The sequence below is a fragment of the Sinocyclocheilus grahami genome, unplaced genomic scaffold, assembly GCF_001515645.1.
Source record: "Sinocyclocheilus grahami isolate Dianchi unplaced genomic scaffold, SAMN03320097.WGS_v1.1 scaffold21.1, whole genome shotgun sequence".
Classification (NCBI taxonomy): Eukaryota; Metazoa; Chordata; class Actinopteri; order Cypriniformes; family Cyprinidae; genus Sinocyclocheilus; species Sinocyclocheilus grahami.
The window spans coordinates 5,180,230-5,197,602 of NW_015505200.1; the positions used below are offsets into that span (position 1 = coordinate 5,180,230).

The following is a 17,373-nucleotide window of genomic DNA, read 5'->3' on the forward strand; positions in this document are numbered from 1 at the left end:
GTGTGTGTGTGTGTGTGTGTGTGTGTGTGTGTGTGTGTGTTGCTCCAGTAGCCCGGTTTCCCAGGTGACTCGCGTTCTCAGTCAGTCTCTCGCTCTCTCTCCCTTCCATGCTCCAGGTGGCCCCTTTTATCTGGTCTCTCCACACCAATTGCTGAAACGAGACACAGGTGATTATCATTTGCGCTTGACCTACTTACGCACCGCTGGTCTCCTGCCTCTCTCTCCCGGTGCAGACCTCTTTGAACCACGCCCCTCTCGCCACACTGATTATGGCAATTTTACACACAATTTGCATAAAGAAAAATGGTATATCAAATCATTCTGTTATAACATAGTTGAGAATAATCTTTATACAAAGTTTAGTCAAAAAAAAAAAATCCTGAAAACTAAAAATTTATTGGTGATTAAAAAAAAATTTCATTCACGTCTTTTAATTTTTCCCCCTGTATAGTCCCGATGTCCTCTACCAAGGACGTAGCATAATTTATGAATGATTGAATTGAATCAGTTTTATTTATTTATTTTTTTACATTTTTTAAATGCTCTAACAATGTAATGACATGAAAAAATACAAATTTTAATCATCAGATGATTAGAAATAAAAAAGTGAACTATGAGCTAAACTTTGAAATTGACTGTAATACATTAACTATCATTTTTTTGCGTTACTTTTATCAGAGAAAGGCACTGATAGGAGTCTGAATGAAGGACTTTGTAAATGAACAGTTAGAGGTTGATGAAAGTATTTTTGTTTTTTATAAATAATATAGTATGAACATGTAAATGTAATGTACTAGTTTATCTAAGCTCATAAGAGAGTGCACTGATAGACAGAATGAATGATGTCTGTGATAACCAGTATGAGAGACTAACTTTGAGGAACAGATCCATGTCCACACATAGGCTATAACCTCACCAGTGTGGTTTCAAACCATGTTACACTACCAGCACCAGTTTCGGGCTGAAAATATGCTGCTATTTGGCAGTGCACCAAGATGCAGTCCTGCTTATTTTGGAAACAACACAACATTCCCACAAGACATATTTTCACAAAATTACTGAGGTGATTCAGATTAATTATACTGATTTACAACTGAGATGAAACGATTTGCTTGTTAACTACAATTTGGGGTTATTAAATCTAGATTTTTTAAAGGTCAGGTTCCATTGGATCATCCAATTTGGATGCCGCCTTATATTTTTGCAAAATCTTTTGTTTATCTAAATCAAACTCATTTTAATCCAGCTCTGATTTGAACAGTCCCATGTCTGAACGCTTCAGAACCACTGTAATGAAATTATGACTTACCCTCTCACCCATTGCCCTTTCTTACTGAAACAAGTAAACTTGGCCAGTTAAGCATCTAAATGGCGTAATAAGATATCATGGGACTAAATGTATTTTACAAGACTTTATGAGAAGCCTCTCATTCAAACCCCAAAGTAAACACGTCGTGGACAGTTCATGTTAAAACCCCAAAAATACCATTGTACATGGCAATACCATGTATTTATGAATAATTTATTAATAGCTTTAAAATGCCTTAATTACCTTGTAAATGGTTCATGAGTAAGCTATATATTTAGAGTATCTCGTACTTACCTTCATTCAGTCACTGTATCAAGGTGCCGCAACAGTAGCCTATTTTTTTAATGGTTGAAATGGAACAAGCACCAGCTAACAAGTATTGTTGTTGGTCTTTTATGTATTAAAAATATAAATTTAATAAAAATGCTACGTGAAAACAAAACAAATACGGAAATATGTCACTTCATTTAGACTTGTCAACTAACCACAACAGTCACTTCTCACAATACATCCACATTGTTTTCTAACAGTTCGTTGACTGTGAAAATAACCTGTATTTAATTATTTTAAATCTTGATATTCTGCCTTTACAAATGTTTGATGTTTGAAAGGGCTGTAATATTTCCTGTGTGGGGGCAGGGGTGAAGTCACATTTAAACTACTTAGACACTGTGTACAAAGGACATGTTCAGTGATCCCACAAATAGACATTAAGTCAAAAATGAAGTCAGTTTCTCAGATAAAAGGGGGAATGAAGAAGAGCATGCGGTTTTGATTTACATTATCCGTTTATTAAATTACTAATTACCCACATGAATGTACATATTAGTGGATCAAAACATAAAAATAACATCATGATAATTTATTTTGCATACGGATTAAAAACATTAGTTCCATTCAAATATGCAGTCAGGAAGCAGTAACAGTTACATACTTACATACTTACAACTGTATGCCTGCCTTCTGTTTTTACCACAGATTCACCACTTAAGTAGCACAGTCTTTATTATTATTGCCATATTTTAGTAATATGCAATAATTCAAATACAAATTATACACAACATGTTGGTATGATATTAACTATAAACTGATTATCACTGGACTAATACTGGGAGGATGTTGTCATCCAGGTCGACTGTCCATGTGTGTCCCCATCTGAAAGGATCTTATATCCTCTCCAATGAATTCAGTCACTGTGGGGATGAGAAATTGTGGTAGAAATCATTTAATTGATAGATACAGATCTGTAAGACTCTAGTTAAAGGAATAGTTCACATATCTGTATCATGACATTCAAAATTTTTATTTTACATACATCTGATATTCAATATTATAATCATATAATGTTTTATATTAAATAATATTTAATACAAAATATTACATTATTTTAGTTAATATTTTACATCGTTTACTATCCAACCTGACAGAACTGGAGAGGCTCTGCAAGGAGGAATGGCAGAGGATCCCTAAATCCAGGTGTGAAAAACTTGTTGCCTCTTTCCCAAAAAGACTCATGGCTGTATTCGATCAAAAGGGTGCTTCTACTAAATACTGAGCAAAGGGTCTGAATACTTAGGACCATGTGATATTTCAGTTTTTCTTTTTTAATAAATCTGCAAAAATGTCAACAATTCTGTGTTTTTCTGTCAATATGGGGTGCTGTGTGTACATTAATGAGGAAAAAAAAATTAACTTAAATGATTTTAGCAAATGGCTGCAATATAACAAAGAGTGAAAAATTTAAGGGGGTCTGAATACTTTCCGTACCCACTGTATGTTAAATAATTATATTATATATATATAAAATATTAAATAATTATATAGTTACACTATCAATCAAAAGTTTTGTTTTTGAAAAGTCTCTTATGTTCATCAAGTCTCCATTTAATTGATCAAAAATACAGTAAAAACTGTAATATAGTAAAATATTATTATAATTAAAAATAATGTTCTATAATTAAAAATTATGAATAAAATTAATTTCTTTAAAAAAATTGGAGAAAAAAATACAGATTTTAGTTTTTAGTGTGTTTTTTTTCTTACAAAAATAGTACAGAATTTGAATATGAGCAATTAATTGGTTTTCAGCAAAAACATGAACGTAATTATTGGCTTATCATTCTAAATTTAAATATCAGTCCATCTCTAGTATGACACATAAAATCAGTTATACCCACCTTCCTCTAGTGTGATGTGCTGCATCGGTGAAGGGCCCGTGATGTTCGGGGGTCCCTCCAACTTCAGACTGGGGCCTGTGTCTCTTTCAGCGGGATGCATCTGGTGCTCCCAGCTCTCGTATTGCCAGTATGGAGGTGGGCACAGGTCCTGATAGTGGCTAGTGTTTGATGGAGGTGAGGAACACATCTCTTGGGGGCAAGGACAGTGTGGATATGGGGAGTGAGAGAGAGGAGGAAGGGGCGAGGTTGAGATCGGACTGCTGGCAGGGAATGGGCTCAGAGAGCAAGAGTGAGAGGGAGAAGGTGAGGAGGACAGATAGGGAGAGTCAAGCCACGGAGAGGGAGATGGGGAGGAGGAAAGAGGTTGTGAGGCTCTTGGGTACATGGGAGGAAGAAGCTCCGTGAAGCCCAGCTCCAGGCTCTCAAAGCTGGGATGCCTTTCGGTCAGGGCACCTCGACCTCCACCATCCTCGGTAACCTCTGGTTTACGCCAGTAGTCCTCCTGGTAGCCATGCGAGGAGTAAGAGTACTCATTGGGATATGGAGGCAGGTGGAAAGACATGCTTCTGTCATCTGCAGATAGGTCTGACCTCATGTCAACAGTGCTGCCGTTCCCCATGGGGCAAAGCGTCACCCCTTCCAGGGGCAAGCTAGAGGGACGGGACAGCAGCGGATCTTCCTCTTTAAACATGACTAGGAAATGAGAAAAACACAGAAGCCAACAGATTATAGCACTTAGTGACTTTATTATGCACACCTCCATGTATTGAAATGTATGACTCAACATCACAGATGTACCATGATAATCCAAAATCATATTTTATAAATTTTATATAAAAAGACAAGATATATTACCTATTATAAATGATCAAATTATTGTAATAAATTGTTTTCTATATAATTATATGTAATATTAAATAATTATTTTATATAATTATTACACAACCATTCAAAAGTCTGGGGTCGGTAAGATTTTTTAATGTTTTTAAAATAATTTCTTATGCTCATCAAGGCTGCATTTATTTGATTAAAAGAAATACAGTAAAAACTAATATAATATTGTAAAATATTATTATAATTTAAAAGAACTTTTTTCTATTTGAATATATTTTACATTTAAAATGTAAGTTCAATTTTCAACAGCCATTACTCCAGTCTTCAGTGTGATCCTTCAGAAATCATTCTAATATGATGCTTCTGGTGCTCAAGAAACATTTATTATTATTATCAATTTTGAAAACAGCTGTGCTGTTTAATATTTTTGTAGAAACTGTGATGCAGTCTTTGATTAATATAAAGATCAATAGAACTGCATTAAGATAAAAATGGTAAAACTGCTCTTCTGCAATGCTATTTGGAACATTTTATTGGAGATCAAAGTCACATATGATGCTTGAGCTGAAAGTGCCTTCAGATTATGAAAGAGAATCTGTTCTTTATTACACACAACATGCAAAAGACATATTTTGCATCTCTTGTCAACAGTACAGATAAATACCATGTGCAGAGGGATTCTCCCAAGTAAAGCATAGCTAATGACTGCCTGTGTAACACTCACTGGGCAGATATTTAAAGCAATGTGTGCTGCTCCTCTTCCTCTTCCCATTGGACACATACAGGCAGACAGATACTGGGTGGTTCAGTGAAAGTTCGTTATAGGCTGGCACCTGTACACATAGCAAATTCTGCACCATAGAAAATACAGACATCATTAGTTCATTTATTTTCAATTTACACACAGTGTAAATAAAAAACAGTGACCTTTTTCATAGATACGGTTTATGGTCAATTTACCTCATTGCTTTTGTCCACATGTGCCTCCTCCTCCCACTGGACTTTGCCATCTAGAAATAAAAAATAAGTAATAAATACAACATCAGCACTGATTCTGTGATATTATGTCAGTTCCTTCCTTTGAATTCATCCAAGCTAAAATGTTCACTACCGTTAGGTCAATAAATATTTCAATGTTTTTTTAAAGAAGTCTCTTATGCTCACCAATGCTGCATTTATTTGATTAAAAATAATATATTTAAATTAATATATTTTAAAATGTACAGTAATTTACTCCTGTGATGGCAAAAGTGAATTTACTCTAGCCATTACTCCAGTCTTCAGTGTCACATGGTCCTCCAGAAATCAATCTAATACGCTGATCTGGTACTCAAGAAATATTTCTTATTATTATCAATGTTGAAAACAGTTGCACTACTTAATAATGTTTGTGAAAATCGTAATATATATTTTTCCGGACTCTTTGATGTTCAAAAGAACAGCTTTTCTGGTAATGTGCATTAATGTAAGCCTACTACAATACCTGATCCTCTCTCCATAAAGAAAACTCTGGAGGTGGGTAGAAAGTTGGTCCCACCTAGAAGTAGTTCCTCGCCTCCCTCTGCTGAACAAGAAGTAAGACTGATAGACTCCACTACAGGAAGCTCCTGTGCAGAGCGCTGTGCTGCAGGCAGAAATTTAAGCTTAAATTTGAGTGAAGATCATAGTGTGTAGGACGAAAATAAAAAGAGAAAAAGAGACTAATTACACATAGTAGTTTCAGTTAAGCAGAATTGTGATATGCCACACTCACAGCATTCAATGGGTAAAGACGCCACCTGCAGCGCTAAGACTCGTCCTGGGGGAATGATGGGTGGAGACAGAGGAAGGTGTGTGCGGAACACCAAACGCACGCGAGTGTTCTTTCTCCCTACATCTGTCTCTCCTTTCCGGAGTTCAATGTCAGAGTTCCTCAGCTTTAGAATACCTGCACAGTCAATGCTGAGAGGGAAACAGAAATTCAGGTATGATCACTTACTGAGGTGTCTATGACATACAATCAGGGCTCAAGAGTCTTACAGGGCAGTCATGTTGTTCTCTGGATTGAGTGGGATGTCCAGGAGTTTGGTGCCAGCCTGGATGCTCTCCTGACTAGCTGTGCCAACCATCTTCCCTGTTACTCTGTGTGGAGACAAGTATTTTACATGTTAAGCCATGGATCTACCAAAAACACTGTTGTTCAATACTGCAAAATATCATGTGAGTGTTTTACCTGTGTATTTGATAAAAAGGATGAGGACGTATTGATCTGTCATCAGCAGTTCCTACAAACACCTGTAAGGAAAGTGGCTGTCTCTCAGTATAACCTACAAGCTGGACAACAGATAAAAAATAAAAAAAGAGCAAAAAACTTACATCAATTCAATTAGCTGAGGAAATTATTTTACTTTAAAGGGGTCATATAATGTTGCTAAAAAGAACATTATTTTGTGTATTTGGTGTAATGAAATGTGTTTATGCGGTTTAAGGTTCAAAAAACACATTATTTTCCACATGCAGTACATTATTGTTTCTCCTCTATGCCCCGTCTTTCTGAAATGCATTGATTTTTCCAAAGAAAATACAACTCAACCACTGATTTCTAGTCGTGTCCTCTTTTGGAAGACCAAACAAAGTAGTTTCGCTTTCACAACAAAACACACAGCGGGCTAGAGCGAACGGCGGCCGGCGGGCTTGAGAGCGGCGTGGCCAGCGGTCTTGCAGCAACCACATGTGACGACCCCGGGCTGCAACTTTACAGATCTTCTTTATGCACCAAGAGCTTGTAACATTTCAAAGAGAAAGGAAAAATTTTAATCGCATCATATGACCCCTTTAAGTAATTTCAGTGTTTTCTCATTTCTCTTTTTAAACAGTGGCTGTTTTCAAATATGTGAGGTCATGCCTTTTGTATTGATTTATTTATTTGACATATTTATTAATTTATTGTTTCTTTTACTGCAAATCAGTAATTCAAGAAAGTAATACAGAAAGTCGCACAATTATGAAGTAACAGCACCTACTGTACAGGATTGTACATTATAGCGTCACCTTCACTACTGGATGGCCTCCAGGTGATGACTTTACTGCTCCTCGACTTCCTTCAGTTTCATAATGAGCGCGATGGTGTGGTCTGGGCTGTACCTCTATGCGCAGTTCATACTGGTCAAACTGTGAAGGCAGCGGCCAGTCAAGTGGCGGCAGTGCATTAGATCTGGGGCAGGATTAAGGAAGCAGAGACAATGTGAGGTAAGAGGTCAAAGATCAACATTATTCTGATTTCTATCAGAATCTAAACCTAAAATAGTTTAGTGTGCAAAACAGCATGCTTCATTCCATGATTACTGTTTCAAACTGTATGCTATCACATTATCACATGATGACCTCAGAATACTGCATGTTAAATTCAGAAAATGGAGTATATGTATCATCTTGGAAATAAAAATGGTTATTTTCTGTAAAAAGACTTGACAGTCTTACCAAATAATCAGTAAATTAGTTTATATAATATATATGTATATACACACACACACACATAATACATTTCAAGCTTACATATATTTAAAGTTTAAATTAATACATTTTTATTTAATTTTATTAATTTAAAATATAATGTGATAACGTGATGAGGTCATGTGACAATATATCATATTGCTCTTGAAATTTTTGCATTCTTTTGCACATTCTATTTTCATGTAGTATTCAGTGCATAATTCACAGTATGCAAGAAGTTGTGTATAAACCTAAAGAGAGGACTGTGAGCGCTGGCCCTGGTTCTGCCCCAGCCCAGAGCAGGAGGCACAGACAGGTAGTCCATCCCTAGTGGGGGAGGCTCCCTTCTCAGCTGAGCAACATCTGGGAGGGGGCAGGAAGAGGTCTGAACGAGGGTCAGCTCTGGTTCCATATCTCTTGATGACATCTGGATTAGCACAGGGATTGTGAACACCCATAAACACACCAGGATGGTCATTTGACAGAATATAAGTGAATTCTTCATTTGATTACCAAAAATGGAGCATCAGTGAGTTTAACAGACATATTTAAAAAAAATCACCTGTTCCAGAGAGGTCTTCCTGGTCTTTTGTGGGATGTTGAGTTCACAGCTCGCTGGAGCTTGAGACTGAGCCGAGGTTTCTCCCGTGTCTGGGAGGGAGGAGGGATCTTCGGAGTAGCTGCTTCTGCGGGAGGTGCTGGGGGAGGCCAGTGGGGAGTTCCTGCGCTTTTTGCCCCCAGGAGACGTGGGACGCGAGGAGGGCAATAGGCAGAAGTGGGCAGCAGCTTCACTGAGCTCGTCCTCCTCCATCAGGAGAGAATCACAGCTGGAAGCTGGACTCAGCCATCCACGAGATGAGGAACTGGAAGCAGGGCTGGGGCTGGGACTGAGGGAACCTGCCCCTGTCATGACGTCACGGTAAGAGTCCAGCAGGGGCATGTATAGACGCTCCCTGTCCCAGCCACCCCCGCCGTCCCAGTAACTTCCCCCTGCTGGACCTGAGTCCTCTTCAGGGGAGATAGTGGTGATCTGGATGCTGGGGCACTCAAGCACTCTAGACTCTGATACCTAAAACAGAAAAAGAAGAGGGTACAACATCATTGTGGGCAAAAAAATAAAAAAGAATTGTGATATCATTGAACTATTACAGCAGCGCTGCAACACAACTAATGAATCTACAGCATGACTGAAACATACAGCAGTGTTTTTATGAATGAAAGATTCTTGTCAGGCAGTTCCTTTTAGTGAATCAAAAATATACAGCATGTAGACTGACACCTGAATGAAACTCTCTTATCAGTCAGTTGCGCAGGTTTTTTAAAGTGAATCAAAAACAAGCAGCACAACCAGTGTGGTCTGACCCCTGAACGATATGACTCTTCTGAATCAGTTATTTTTAGTAAATCAAACATATACATTTTACAAATACCTGTAAATCAGTGGTTACTGACTAGTGCTTCATATGCAGTGTTATTTACCATTATTTATATACTATTATAGCATTTATTAATACTGTGTATTTTTATTGTAATTTTCATTTTAGTTTAAGTTTTAAGAATTTTGTTATATGCTTTTGTCATTTTCATTAGTTTACATTTTTCAAAATGATTCTTTTGAAAAAAAAATTTTAAGTTAAGGTTCTTCCTCTAATATTCATTTTTAATTTTTTTTATTTCAGCTTTACTTCAATTAATGAGAACTATATTTTATAGTTTTAGTTTACAATAGTGTTTATATGCCAATGTATAGTTTAATATTAGTTAAAGATCAGAATTTTCTCATCATTTGGCAATGAACTTGCATTTCTTTTTTTTCCAGATATTTTTTTCGATAAACGTACTAAAATAATCATTAATGGGAGCATTAAGGAACCGGAATTGTTATGAGGAATCAAAAGCGAGACTGGAATCATAAAATTTTTTACGATTCCACAGCCTATTCAAGACCCAGTTTACTTTGGTATTTTTGAGTGAAACAATACATGCAAAGAGTAATGACTTGATCTTATCCTTCACAATGAGATTACAAAGACAAACATGTTTTTCTTTGGAATAATTTACAGATGATGTACAATAAGGTCAAAAACACGTATTCAATGAATATGATAGATTTTGGTTTGATTTTGGTTGACTTTAAATGCTAAAGGATACTTAAATTTAATTGAACTCTAACATTTATTTGCAGCCCTTATGTGCCAAAATAAAATATGCACTGTATTTTTGAGTGAAACAATACATGCAAAGAGTAATGACTTGATCTTATCCTTCACAATGAGATTACAAAGACAAACATGTTTTTCTTTGGAATAATTTACAGATGATGTACAATAAGGTCAAAAACACGTATTCAATGAATATGATAGATTTTGGTTTGATTTTGGTTGACTTTAAATGCTAACGGATACTTAAATTTAATTGAACTCTAACATTTATTTGTAGCCCTTATGTGCCAAAATAAAATATGCACAACAGCTCATGGCAACCAATTCTGTTCACAATAAACATTACTGGGCAACAAAAACGAACTCCTGAAATTAAAACCAGACCTCTGGATTTATTTCACCATAATTAATCACAATGTGTAACACGATGCTTGTATCAGGATGTTCTAGAAATCTACAATTCAGGCAAATGTGCCTCCCACCTGTATTGATCTTGCTGGCAGACTCTCATAAGTCCCACTGAACTCCCTGACTAATGCCCGCCTGGGGGGTGGGGAATGCATCCCAGCCCTGCGACCGGCTGACGGTGGGATACCCACGGGTTGGCCAGCCTGTGCGGAAGTCAAGTGGGTACCTGTGAAAAAAAAGAAAGAAAAAAAAAAGATTATTGTACATGGCAAATCACAAGCTTTCCGAACTGCAAGCATATGCATATGGTATAAACAATTGCTGAAACATGAGACACGAGGCCTCTCATTGGAAAATCATAACAAACACAGGGAAGCCTTTGTGGAGACGTCATTTATTATTTCCACAAGTACACACAGACTTGTTTACCTGTTTACCTGATTTCTGAAAACTCACAACTCTCAAAACTGCAATCTGCCACACCAAAACATTAGCATAGCAATGACAATTTCCACAAAAATGCTAGGTTCTTTAGTTAATGTTTCTACAAAAAACTGGGGTAACTCTAAACACATAAAAAAAAAATCCAGTAACTTTATTTAATTTTTATGCTTATTTTATATACTTTGGTTCTGTCATGAGGATTTTTGAGCTCACTTCACATTCCTTGCACTAATAGCAAATATGCCCATTTTAATGAAAAACATAATTATGATTATTATAATTGTAATTAAAATAATATTTTTACCCAACATATATTCATTTAACATAATTTAAAAAATATTACAATTATTTACAATAAATTAATTACATTTTTAACACTTAAAAAACTATTTGTCTGATTGAATGTTACAGATATTATAAAAGCTACTTTAAAATCAACCTTTCATACAGGAAAAGTCCATGTTTGCAGTCACCGCTCTATTGTTGTTGTAAACTATGGTTACCATGGTAAGTGTTTGCAGGGCAATTGTGAAGTTCAACATTTGGGACCTACACAGCAATTTCTAATCCTTCAAGTTGTTGTTAAGGGCACAAGAAAATAAATAATTAAATTTGGCAACACTTAAGAATATAGTAAACATTTGAAGAAAGCACTTGCAAAGAGACAGAAACCTGAAGTGCATGTTTCCACAACTTCACACCAGAATGAAGGCGGAGGATGGGTAATATTGGAGGGAGGTATCTAAATGCATGCTCAGTAAACAGAGATTGAGGGTTCAGGTCCAGATGGCAGCTGTTAACTCTGCTCACACGCACAGCTGATTAAAAACACATTGCACTGTGTTCCACACTTACCCATAAACACACGCACACTTCAGCCGATAAAACTTACATGGGCAGTAAGTCAGACTGTATTAACATATAAGCATTCTTTAGAGACATTAAAAATTGTGCCCCTTTCTAAGAGTAAAGACATTCAAAGTCTTCTAAAATAAGCACAGTGTACTGCCTATGGGTCAAAATAAGGATATAAGAAGGATGTCCAAGATGATAAAACGGTTAAATCCTTTAAAAAGCAAGCTCAAAACACAAGATCAACTTCTTTGAATTTATATGGGTTTCATATATTTTTAAAAACATTTCTACATAAATCTAATAACTACAAAAATGTCAAGTGGCGTAATAATCATCAAGCAATACCTACTCAAATATTTTCTTTCCACCTTAACTAAACTACTGTCCACAACTTAGGCCTAAATATTATTTTCTAATGAATTCAAACATATCTGTGAATGTAAAACAAAATTGATCCATTAATATAAAGAAGTGCCCTTAAGATGACTTAATCTGACCTGAACAAATCGTTCCTTCTCTTTAAAAAAAGAAAGAAATTAATGACCTGGGCTCACCATGAAGGTCCTTTCTATTTCTATATTTTTTAGTCACGTAACAACAAAATGGCTTTAATTGCTGATTTGCCAGATGTTTTTTTTTTTCAAATGCTAATGATATTTTAAAGCAAAATTGCTTAACTGCGTATTTAAAAGAAATAATAATAATTAGCCAAACTACATATTCCACCTTAAAAAAATTATTATGAGAAAAATATCAGAAATTACTTTTAATTCAGAAATTGAAAAGATTTTATTTCTTTTTTTTTATTTTATCGTCTGAATAGTATTTCTATGTATTTTGGGGGGGAAACATTATCCTCACGTCATTGACCCATTCACATTTATTTTATATTTTTAAAATAGATGTACATTTATTTATCACGTACATATTCCGTAGGATTCTGATATAGCCTAATTAATGAAACGCTAATTATTTATCCAAAGCTACTAACACAGCGCCCTATAGTAAAGTAGCTGACTGCTCAAGGGGACAGCAGAGATAATGTATATGTTAAGCTTTACTAGGTTCTAGGTTTTTAGACCTAGAACATCAGTTACCAGCCCAGACCTATAACCACTCATGTGCACCACCACTCATACCGGCTGGCTCATGGTGCGTCTGGCCGCTCTCGGTCTCTTCTGGGCCGCAGCGGCGGCTCTGGCGCGGCGGATCCTCCTCGAACACGAGCTTGAACTCGAACTCTCCCTCCTCCCATCCCGAGCCCGGCGCGGCCCCCATCGCTCACTCCGAGAAAAGTACGACCGAGGCCGGCTACAGATATATCACTGACTCTCTCTCACTTCTCAATATCGGCTCCGTTTAAAACTCATGGAAGCTTTTCCAGAATGTCACGGTGCACGATCCGCGTTTTCCTTCGTGCGCCTTACTTTTATTACAATAAAGAATTAAAAGTTATCCTCAAGCTGAAGTATCACATTTGCATGGATCATTTTCTTATCTCCGCATCGCTCTTGCAGGTTATTATTTGCTCATCTCTTTAAACTTTTTTCTTCCCAGTAGATTCGCTTGCGATTTCCGTGACAGTCGGTTATTATAACTTCATCTCACGAACTTTCATCGTCCAGAACCGGCCATACTCACAGCCTCAAGTCCCACATACGTTCACGTTCAACAACAAATATCCGTTGAACTGACATTCATCCCATAACTCCTCCACCGCCATAGAGCAAAAAAGTTATATCAAGTTCTTTTTCGTTCTTTACCCTTAATTGCCTTTGGGCGGGTTCCTCAGTACCGTTACGCCCTCCCTATTCGCCATCTATCCTGTCAATCAACAAAGCCCCTCTTTTTTAGCTTTACATGCCCGCTTTTGCGGCAAAGTGTGTTGATTGGCCAGTGAACACAACCACATATTTTAGAGTGAAGTATAACTTTATGATCCCCACAAGAATCTATTCCAACACACATTTTTTAAAGCAGAAAGACATTCTCTTCTGTCCAATAGAGAATTCCCTGGACAGGCACAGGTTATGAGAAATACATATTTCATTCCTTTTCCACATGCTTAACACAACATAGTGGCTATTTTTGTATTTTTGTTTCAGACAAGACACTGATGCTGAAGGCTGATCCATCCATGACGCCATAACGATAGGCATGCCCTCTCTCTCTTCCCATCATACTTTCCCCTTCTTTGTCCCTCCCCTTCCTTCTTTCTCCCCAACTCTTTATCCCAGTTCTTCCTCCTTTCCCTCCCACTGTAAGATCTGTTTCTCATTATCCTCTGTAGTCTGCACTCTGTCTGAGTGGGGAGATGAAAAACTTAAATAAACATGTTCTCTCTCTCCCTCTTTCTCCTGCTCTCTGACAATTCTCACAATAATTATCTTTTGTCTTATTTTAAAGCTCGTCTCATGTTTGATCCTTGGAAGTGAGCTTTTCATGGCATCTGTTGCTTGATAGAGTTGATTCACAAAGGCATCTGTCTGGCATTCATCAGTGCTGGAATTACATTCCCATTTAATTTAGTGATGTGAATAGCCACAATTCTGGAAGAGAATAGAGCATATAAAGAATATGAGCCTTTTTGAAATGGGATCTTATGGTCTTAAGCACAGGGCTTGATTGTGAGGCGGCACATTTAATCAAGTTATAAAAATATCAGAGTTATGCAGGAGCTTCTCATCAGCAGCAATATGTGCTGTCTTTATCTATATTTACACACTAGACCAAAAGCACATTTATGGGAGAATGTTGCCATCCTGTGGACAACAAAGATAGCTAGTATGTTTAGTTCCCACACAGCCTCCAATCACGTCACAATGACATATATGCAAATCTGATGCCATAACGATAGGCATGCCCTCTCTCTCTTCCCATCATACTTTCCCCTTCTTTGTCCCTCCCCTTCCTTCTTTCTCCCCAACTCTTTATCCCAGTTCTTCCTCCTTTCCCTCCCACTGTAAGATCTGTTTCTCATTATCCTCTGTAGTCTGCACTCTGTCTGAGTGGGGAGATGAAAAACTTAAATAAACATGTTCTCTCTCTCCCTCTTTCTCCTGCTCTCTGACAATTCTCACAATAATTATCTTTTGTCTTATTTTAAAGCTCGTCTCATGTTTGATCCTTGGAAGTGAGCTTTTCATGGCATCTGTTGCTTGATAGAGTTGATTCACAAAGGCATCTGTCTGGCATTCATCAGTGCTGGAATTACATTCCCATTTAATTTAGTGATGTGAATAGCCACAATTCTGGAAGAGAATAGAGCATATAAAGAATATGAGCCTTTTTGAAATGGGATCTTATGGTCTTAAGCACAGGGCTTGATTGTGAGGCGGCACATTTAATCAAGTTATAAAAATATCAGAGTTATGCAGGAGCTTCTCATCAGCAGCAATATGTGCTGTCTTTAGCTATATTTACACACTAGACCAAAAGCACATTTATGGGAGAATGTTGCTATCCTGTGGACAACAAAGATAGCTAGTATGTTTAGTTCCCACACAGCCTCCAATCACGTCACAATGACATATATGCAAATCTGATATTACTATAAACTTCATGCAAAGCAATGATTAAGCTGCTCACTTTGGTGCTCCACTGAACCCAGTCATGAGAGTTTGGAGAAGCTTATGTTACTCATGGGAAACAGGTCACTGAATAATGACCCATAGGTCAGAAATAAGGAAGTGAATTTTCTTGCTAAGTTTTCCTCTCTCTCTCTCTCAGAAATTTCTCATATATAACAGTACTTTCCCATTTGGAGCATGGTTAGGAAGGTGTCATATTTTCGATAATGGACACTGATAGTCTCTACTCATGCAACGAGTTAGTGTGTGAAAATATATTTCCCTATTCACTGACATCTTTATACCATATCTAAAAGGGAGTTTTCACAGCAATGTTTTTAGTTTTTAGTTTGAAGAACTTTTTAACCCTATAAAGCCTATACCTGTACTGTCCTTCTTCAGGGTACATGTGTCTTTTTGCTGCGAAATCTTAACAGATTTTTATGAAGTAGAAATAAGAAGAACTTGTTGTTGTTGTTAGTAATATTTTATTATATAATATTTTTTCTTTTTCTTTCTTTCTTTCTTTTTTTTGAAAAATCATGTTAAATAATAAAATGTAAGAATCAGATATGAGCATCGAGCATATTTTGAGGAACAAATTTTATTTGTACATCTCTCAGTCTTAATTGCATTGCATGTTTGCATGTTTTACCCCACACAATTAAAACTACAGAGCTTTGATCACAAAACTAAAATATAATCCAAAACATATTATTGGGACATATAGAGGCCTCTGAATAAAAAGTGACTTTTTTCACTTAAAGGGTTAGTTCACCCAAAAATGAAAATTAGCCCATAAATTACTCACCCTCAAGTCATCCTAGGTGTATATGACTTTCTTCTTTCAGACGAATCCAGTCGGAGTTGTATTAAAAATTGTCTTTGATCTTTCAAGCTGTTTCATGGCACTCAGCGGGTGTTGCATGCATCAGTCCAAAAGAAGTTAAATAAAATGCGCCCATCCATAAAAAAAAGTGTCTCACACGGCTCCGGGGGGTGAACAAAGGCCTCCTGTAGCGAATCTATGCGTTTTTGTAAGAAAAATATCCATATTCAAAACGTAATAATCACTTTGATGTAGCTTGCGCTCACTGTTGTACACTGGAAGCAGTTCCGGGCGGATAACGTATGAGGTTAGCTTAGCGCATGCACCGCTCAGAAGTGAAACACGCGGAAGAGCAGGAGAGAGATCAAAACAAAACAACTGTTTTGGGTGAACTAACCCTTTAAGCTCTATATTCAGCTAAATGAGCAATAAAAGTACCCAATTATGTATCGAATATGACACTTAACAAAAAATACGTATTCAAAGTTTTTTTTTTAAATATTTTGTCTAAAGGTTAAAAACAAACTGATTTTTCGGACTTTTATTTCATATCTTTCATAACCTTTATCCCACTATAAAGAACCTTTTGCGTGATGTAACGTTTCTGTGGATGGAACCATAATGCCAAATAAAAATCTATATTTTTAAGTGGGTTAAGTATTGCCAATGCTTACCAAGCGTTGAAAGTGCCATACATTTTCTTGGATGAACCTGACTTCTGTGTTCTTCTCTGCCCTTCTATTTAACACTCTTCTGACTACCAAGGGAATAATATACCTTACAAATAAGTATGGCTTCAAAAGACATGGAATATTGAAGATGAGTTGTATGAATCACTTTTATTTATGATACTTTTATCCTTTATTTTTTTTCTTTTTGTAATTTGGGAGCCTATAACAGTATAGGCCTACCCATCCCCATTCATTACTATATTGAAAAAAACATTCTTCTATTTCTAAGTTTCTCCTGCAGTGTTCCACAGAGGAAAGAAAGTCAGGGAACACGCCGGTGAGTAAGTGATGCTAGAATATTCAACTATTCCTTAAATAAACAGAGAAAGTTGTATAGTAATCTATGATAAAGAACTATCAGATAAGTTAAAGCTGGTAAGAGCAGGTTCAAGAAAGTGTGTAGGTGCTGAGGTGTGGAATTGTGTCATACACCTCACCCACTCCTTCCCGCATTCTCCCTGCACGCTGCAGCCTGCAGGTTAAAAGGTTTTTTCTTGTTAAAGAAAAAAGACGGAGAAATTGGTGTGTTGAAATATTAGGGAGGAGAAAGGATGGGGGGTGGAGTAAATACGAACATGAACATG

The 17,373-nt window shown here is 36.8% G+C and overlaps 1 protein-coding gene across 4 annotated transcripts; it reads right to left on the bottom strand.

Annotated features, from left to right (window-relative positions):
- Nucleotides 1–1,930: 1,930 nt before the first annotated feature.
- LOC107557669 (nuclear factor of activated T-cells, cytoplasmic 4-like) lies at nt 1,931–13,408 on the bottom strand. 4 transcript variants are annotated; one of them, XM_016241175.1, is made up of 13 exons: nt 13,302–13,408; nt 10,436–10,587; nt 8,354–8,860; nt 8,043–8,218; nt 7,351–7,513; nt 6,533–6,633; nt 6,340–6,441; nt 6,074–6,261; nt 5,804–5,944; nt 5,281–5,330; nt 5,045–5,171; nt 3,487–4,179; nt 1,931–2,502 (listed from the first exon to the last, which is right to left on the bottom strand). In XM_016241175.1, exons 2-13 carry the CDS (start codon nt 10,514–10,516, stop codon nt 2,432–2,434), a joined length of 2,400 nt encoding a protein of 799 aa, XP_016096661.1. In that variant the 5' UTR covers nt 10,517–10,587; nt 13,302–13,408; the 3' UTR covers nt 1,931–2,431. The 4 variants fall into 4 exon arrangements, with proteins under 4 accessions (XP_016096661.1, XP_016096653.1, XP_016096645.1 ...); XM_016241167.1 differs by having other exon boundaries at nt 6,533–6,594; nt 12,800–13,408; XM_016241159.1 differs by having other exon boundaries at nt 12,800–13,408.
- Between the last annotated feature and the right edge of the window lie 3,965 nt (nt 13,409–17,373).

Excerpts from the sequence above, each read along its gene's own strand:
- LOC107557669 (XM_016241159.1), bottom strand. The coding sequence starts at position 12,938 with ATGGGGGCCGCGCCGGGCTCGGGATGGGAGGAGGGAGAGTTCGAGTTC. Across the intron at positions 6,442-6,532 it reads CCTTTTTATCAAATACACAG|AGTAACAGGGAAGATGGTTG; the intron begins GTAAAACACTCA and ends GTCTCCACACAG. Across the intron at positions 2,503-3,486 it reads GCACATCACACTAGAGGAAG|TGACTGAATTCATTGGAGAG; the intron begins GTGGGTATAACT and ends TCATCCCCACAG.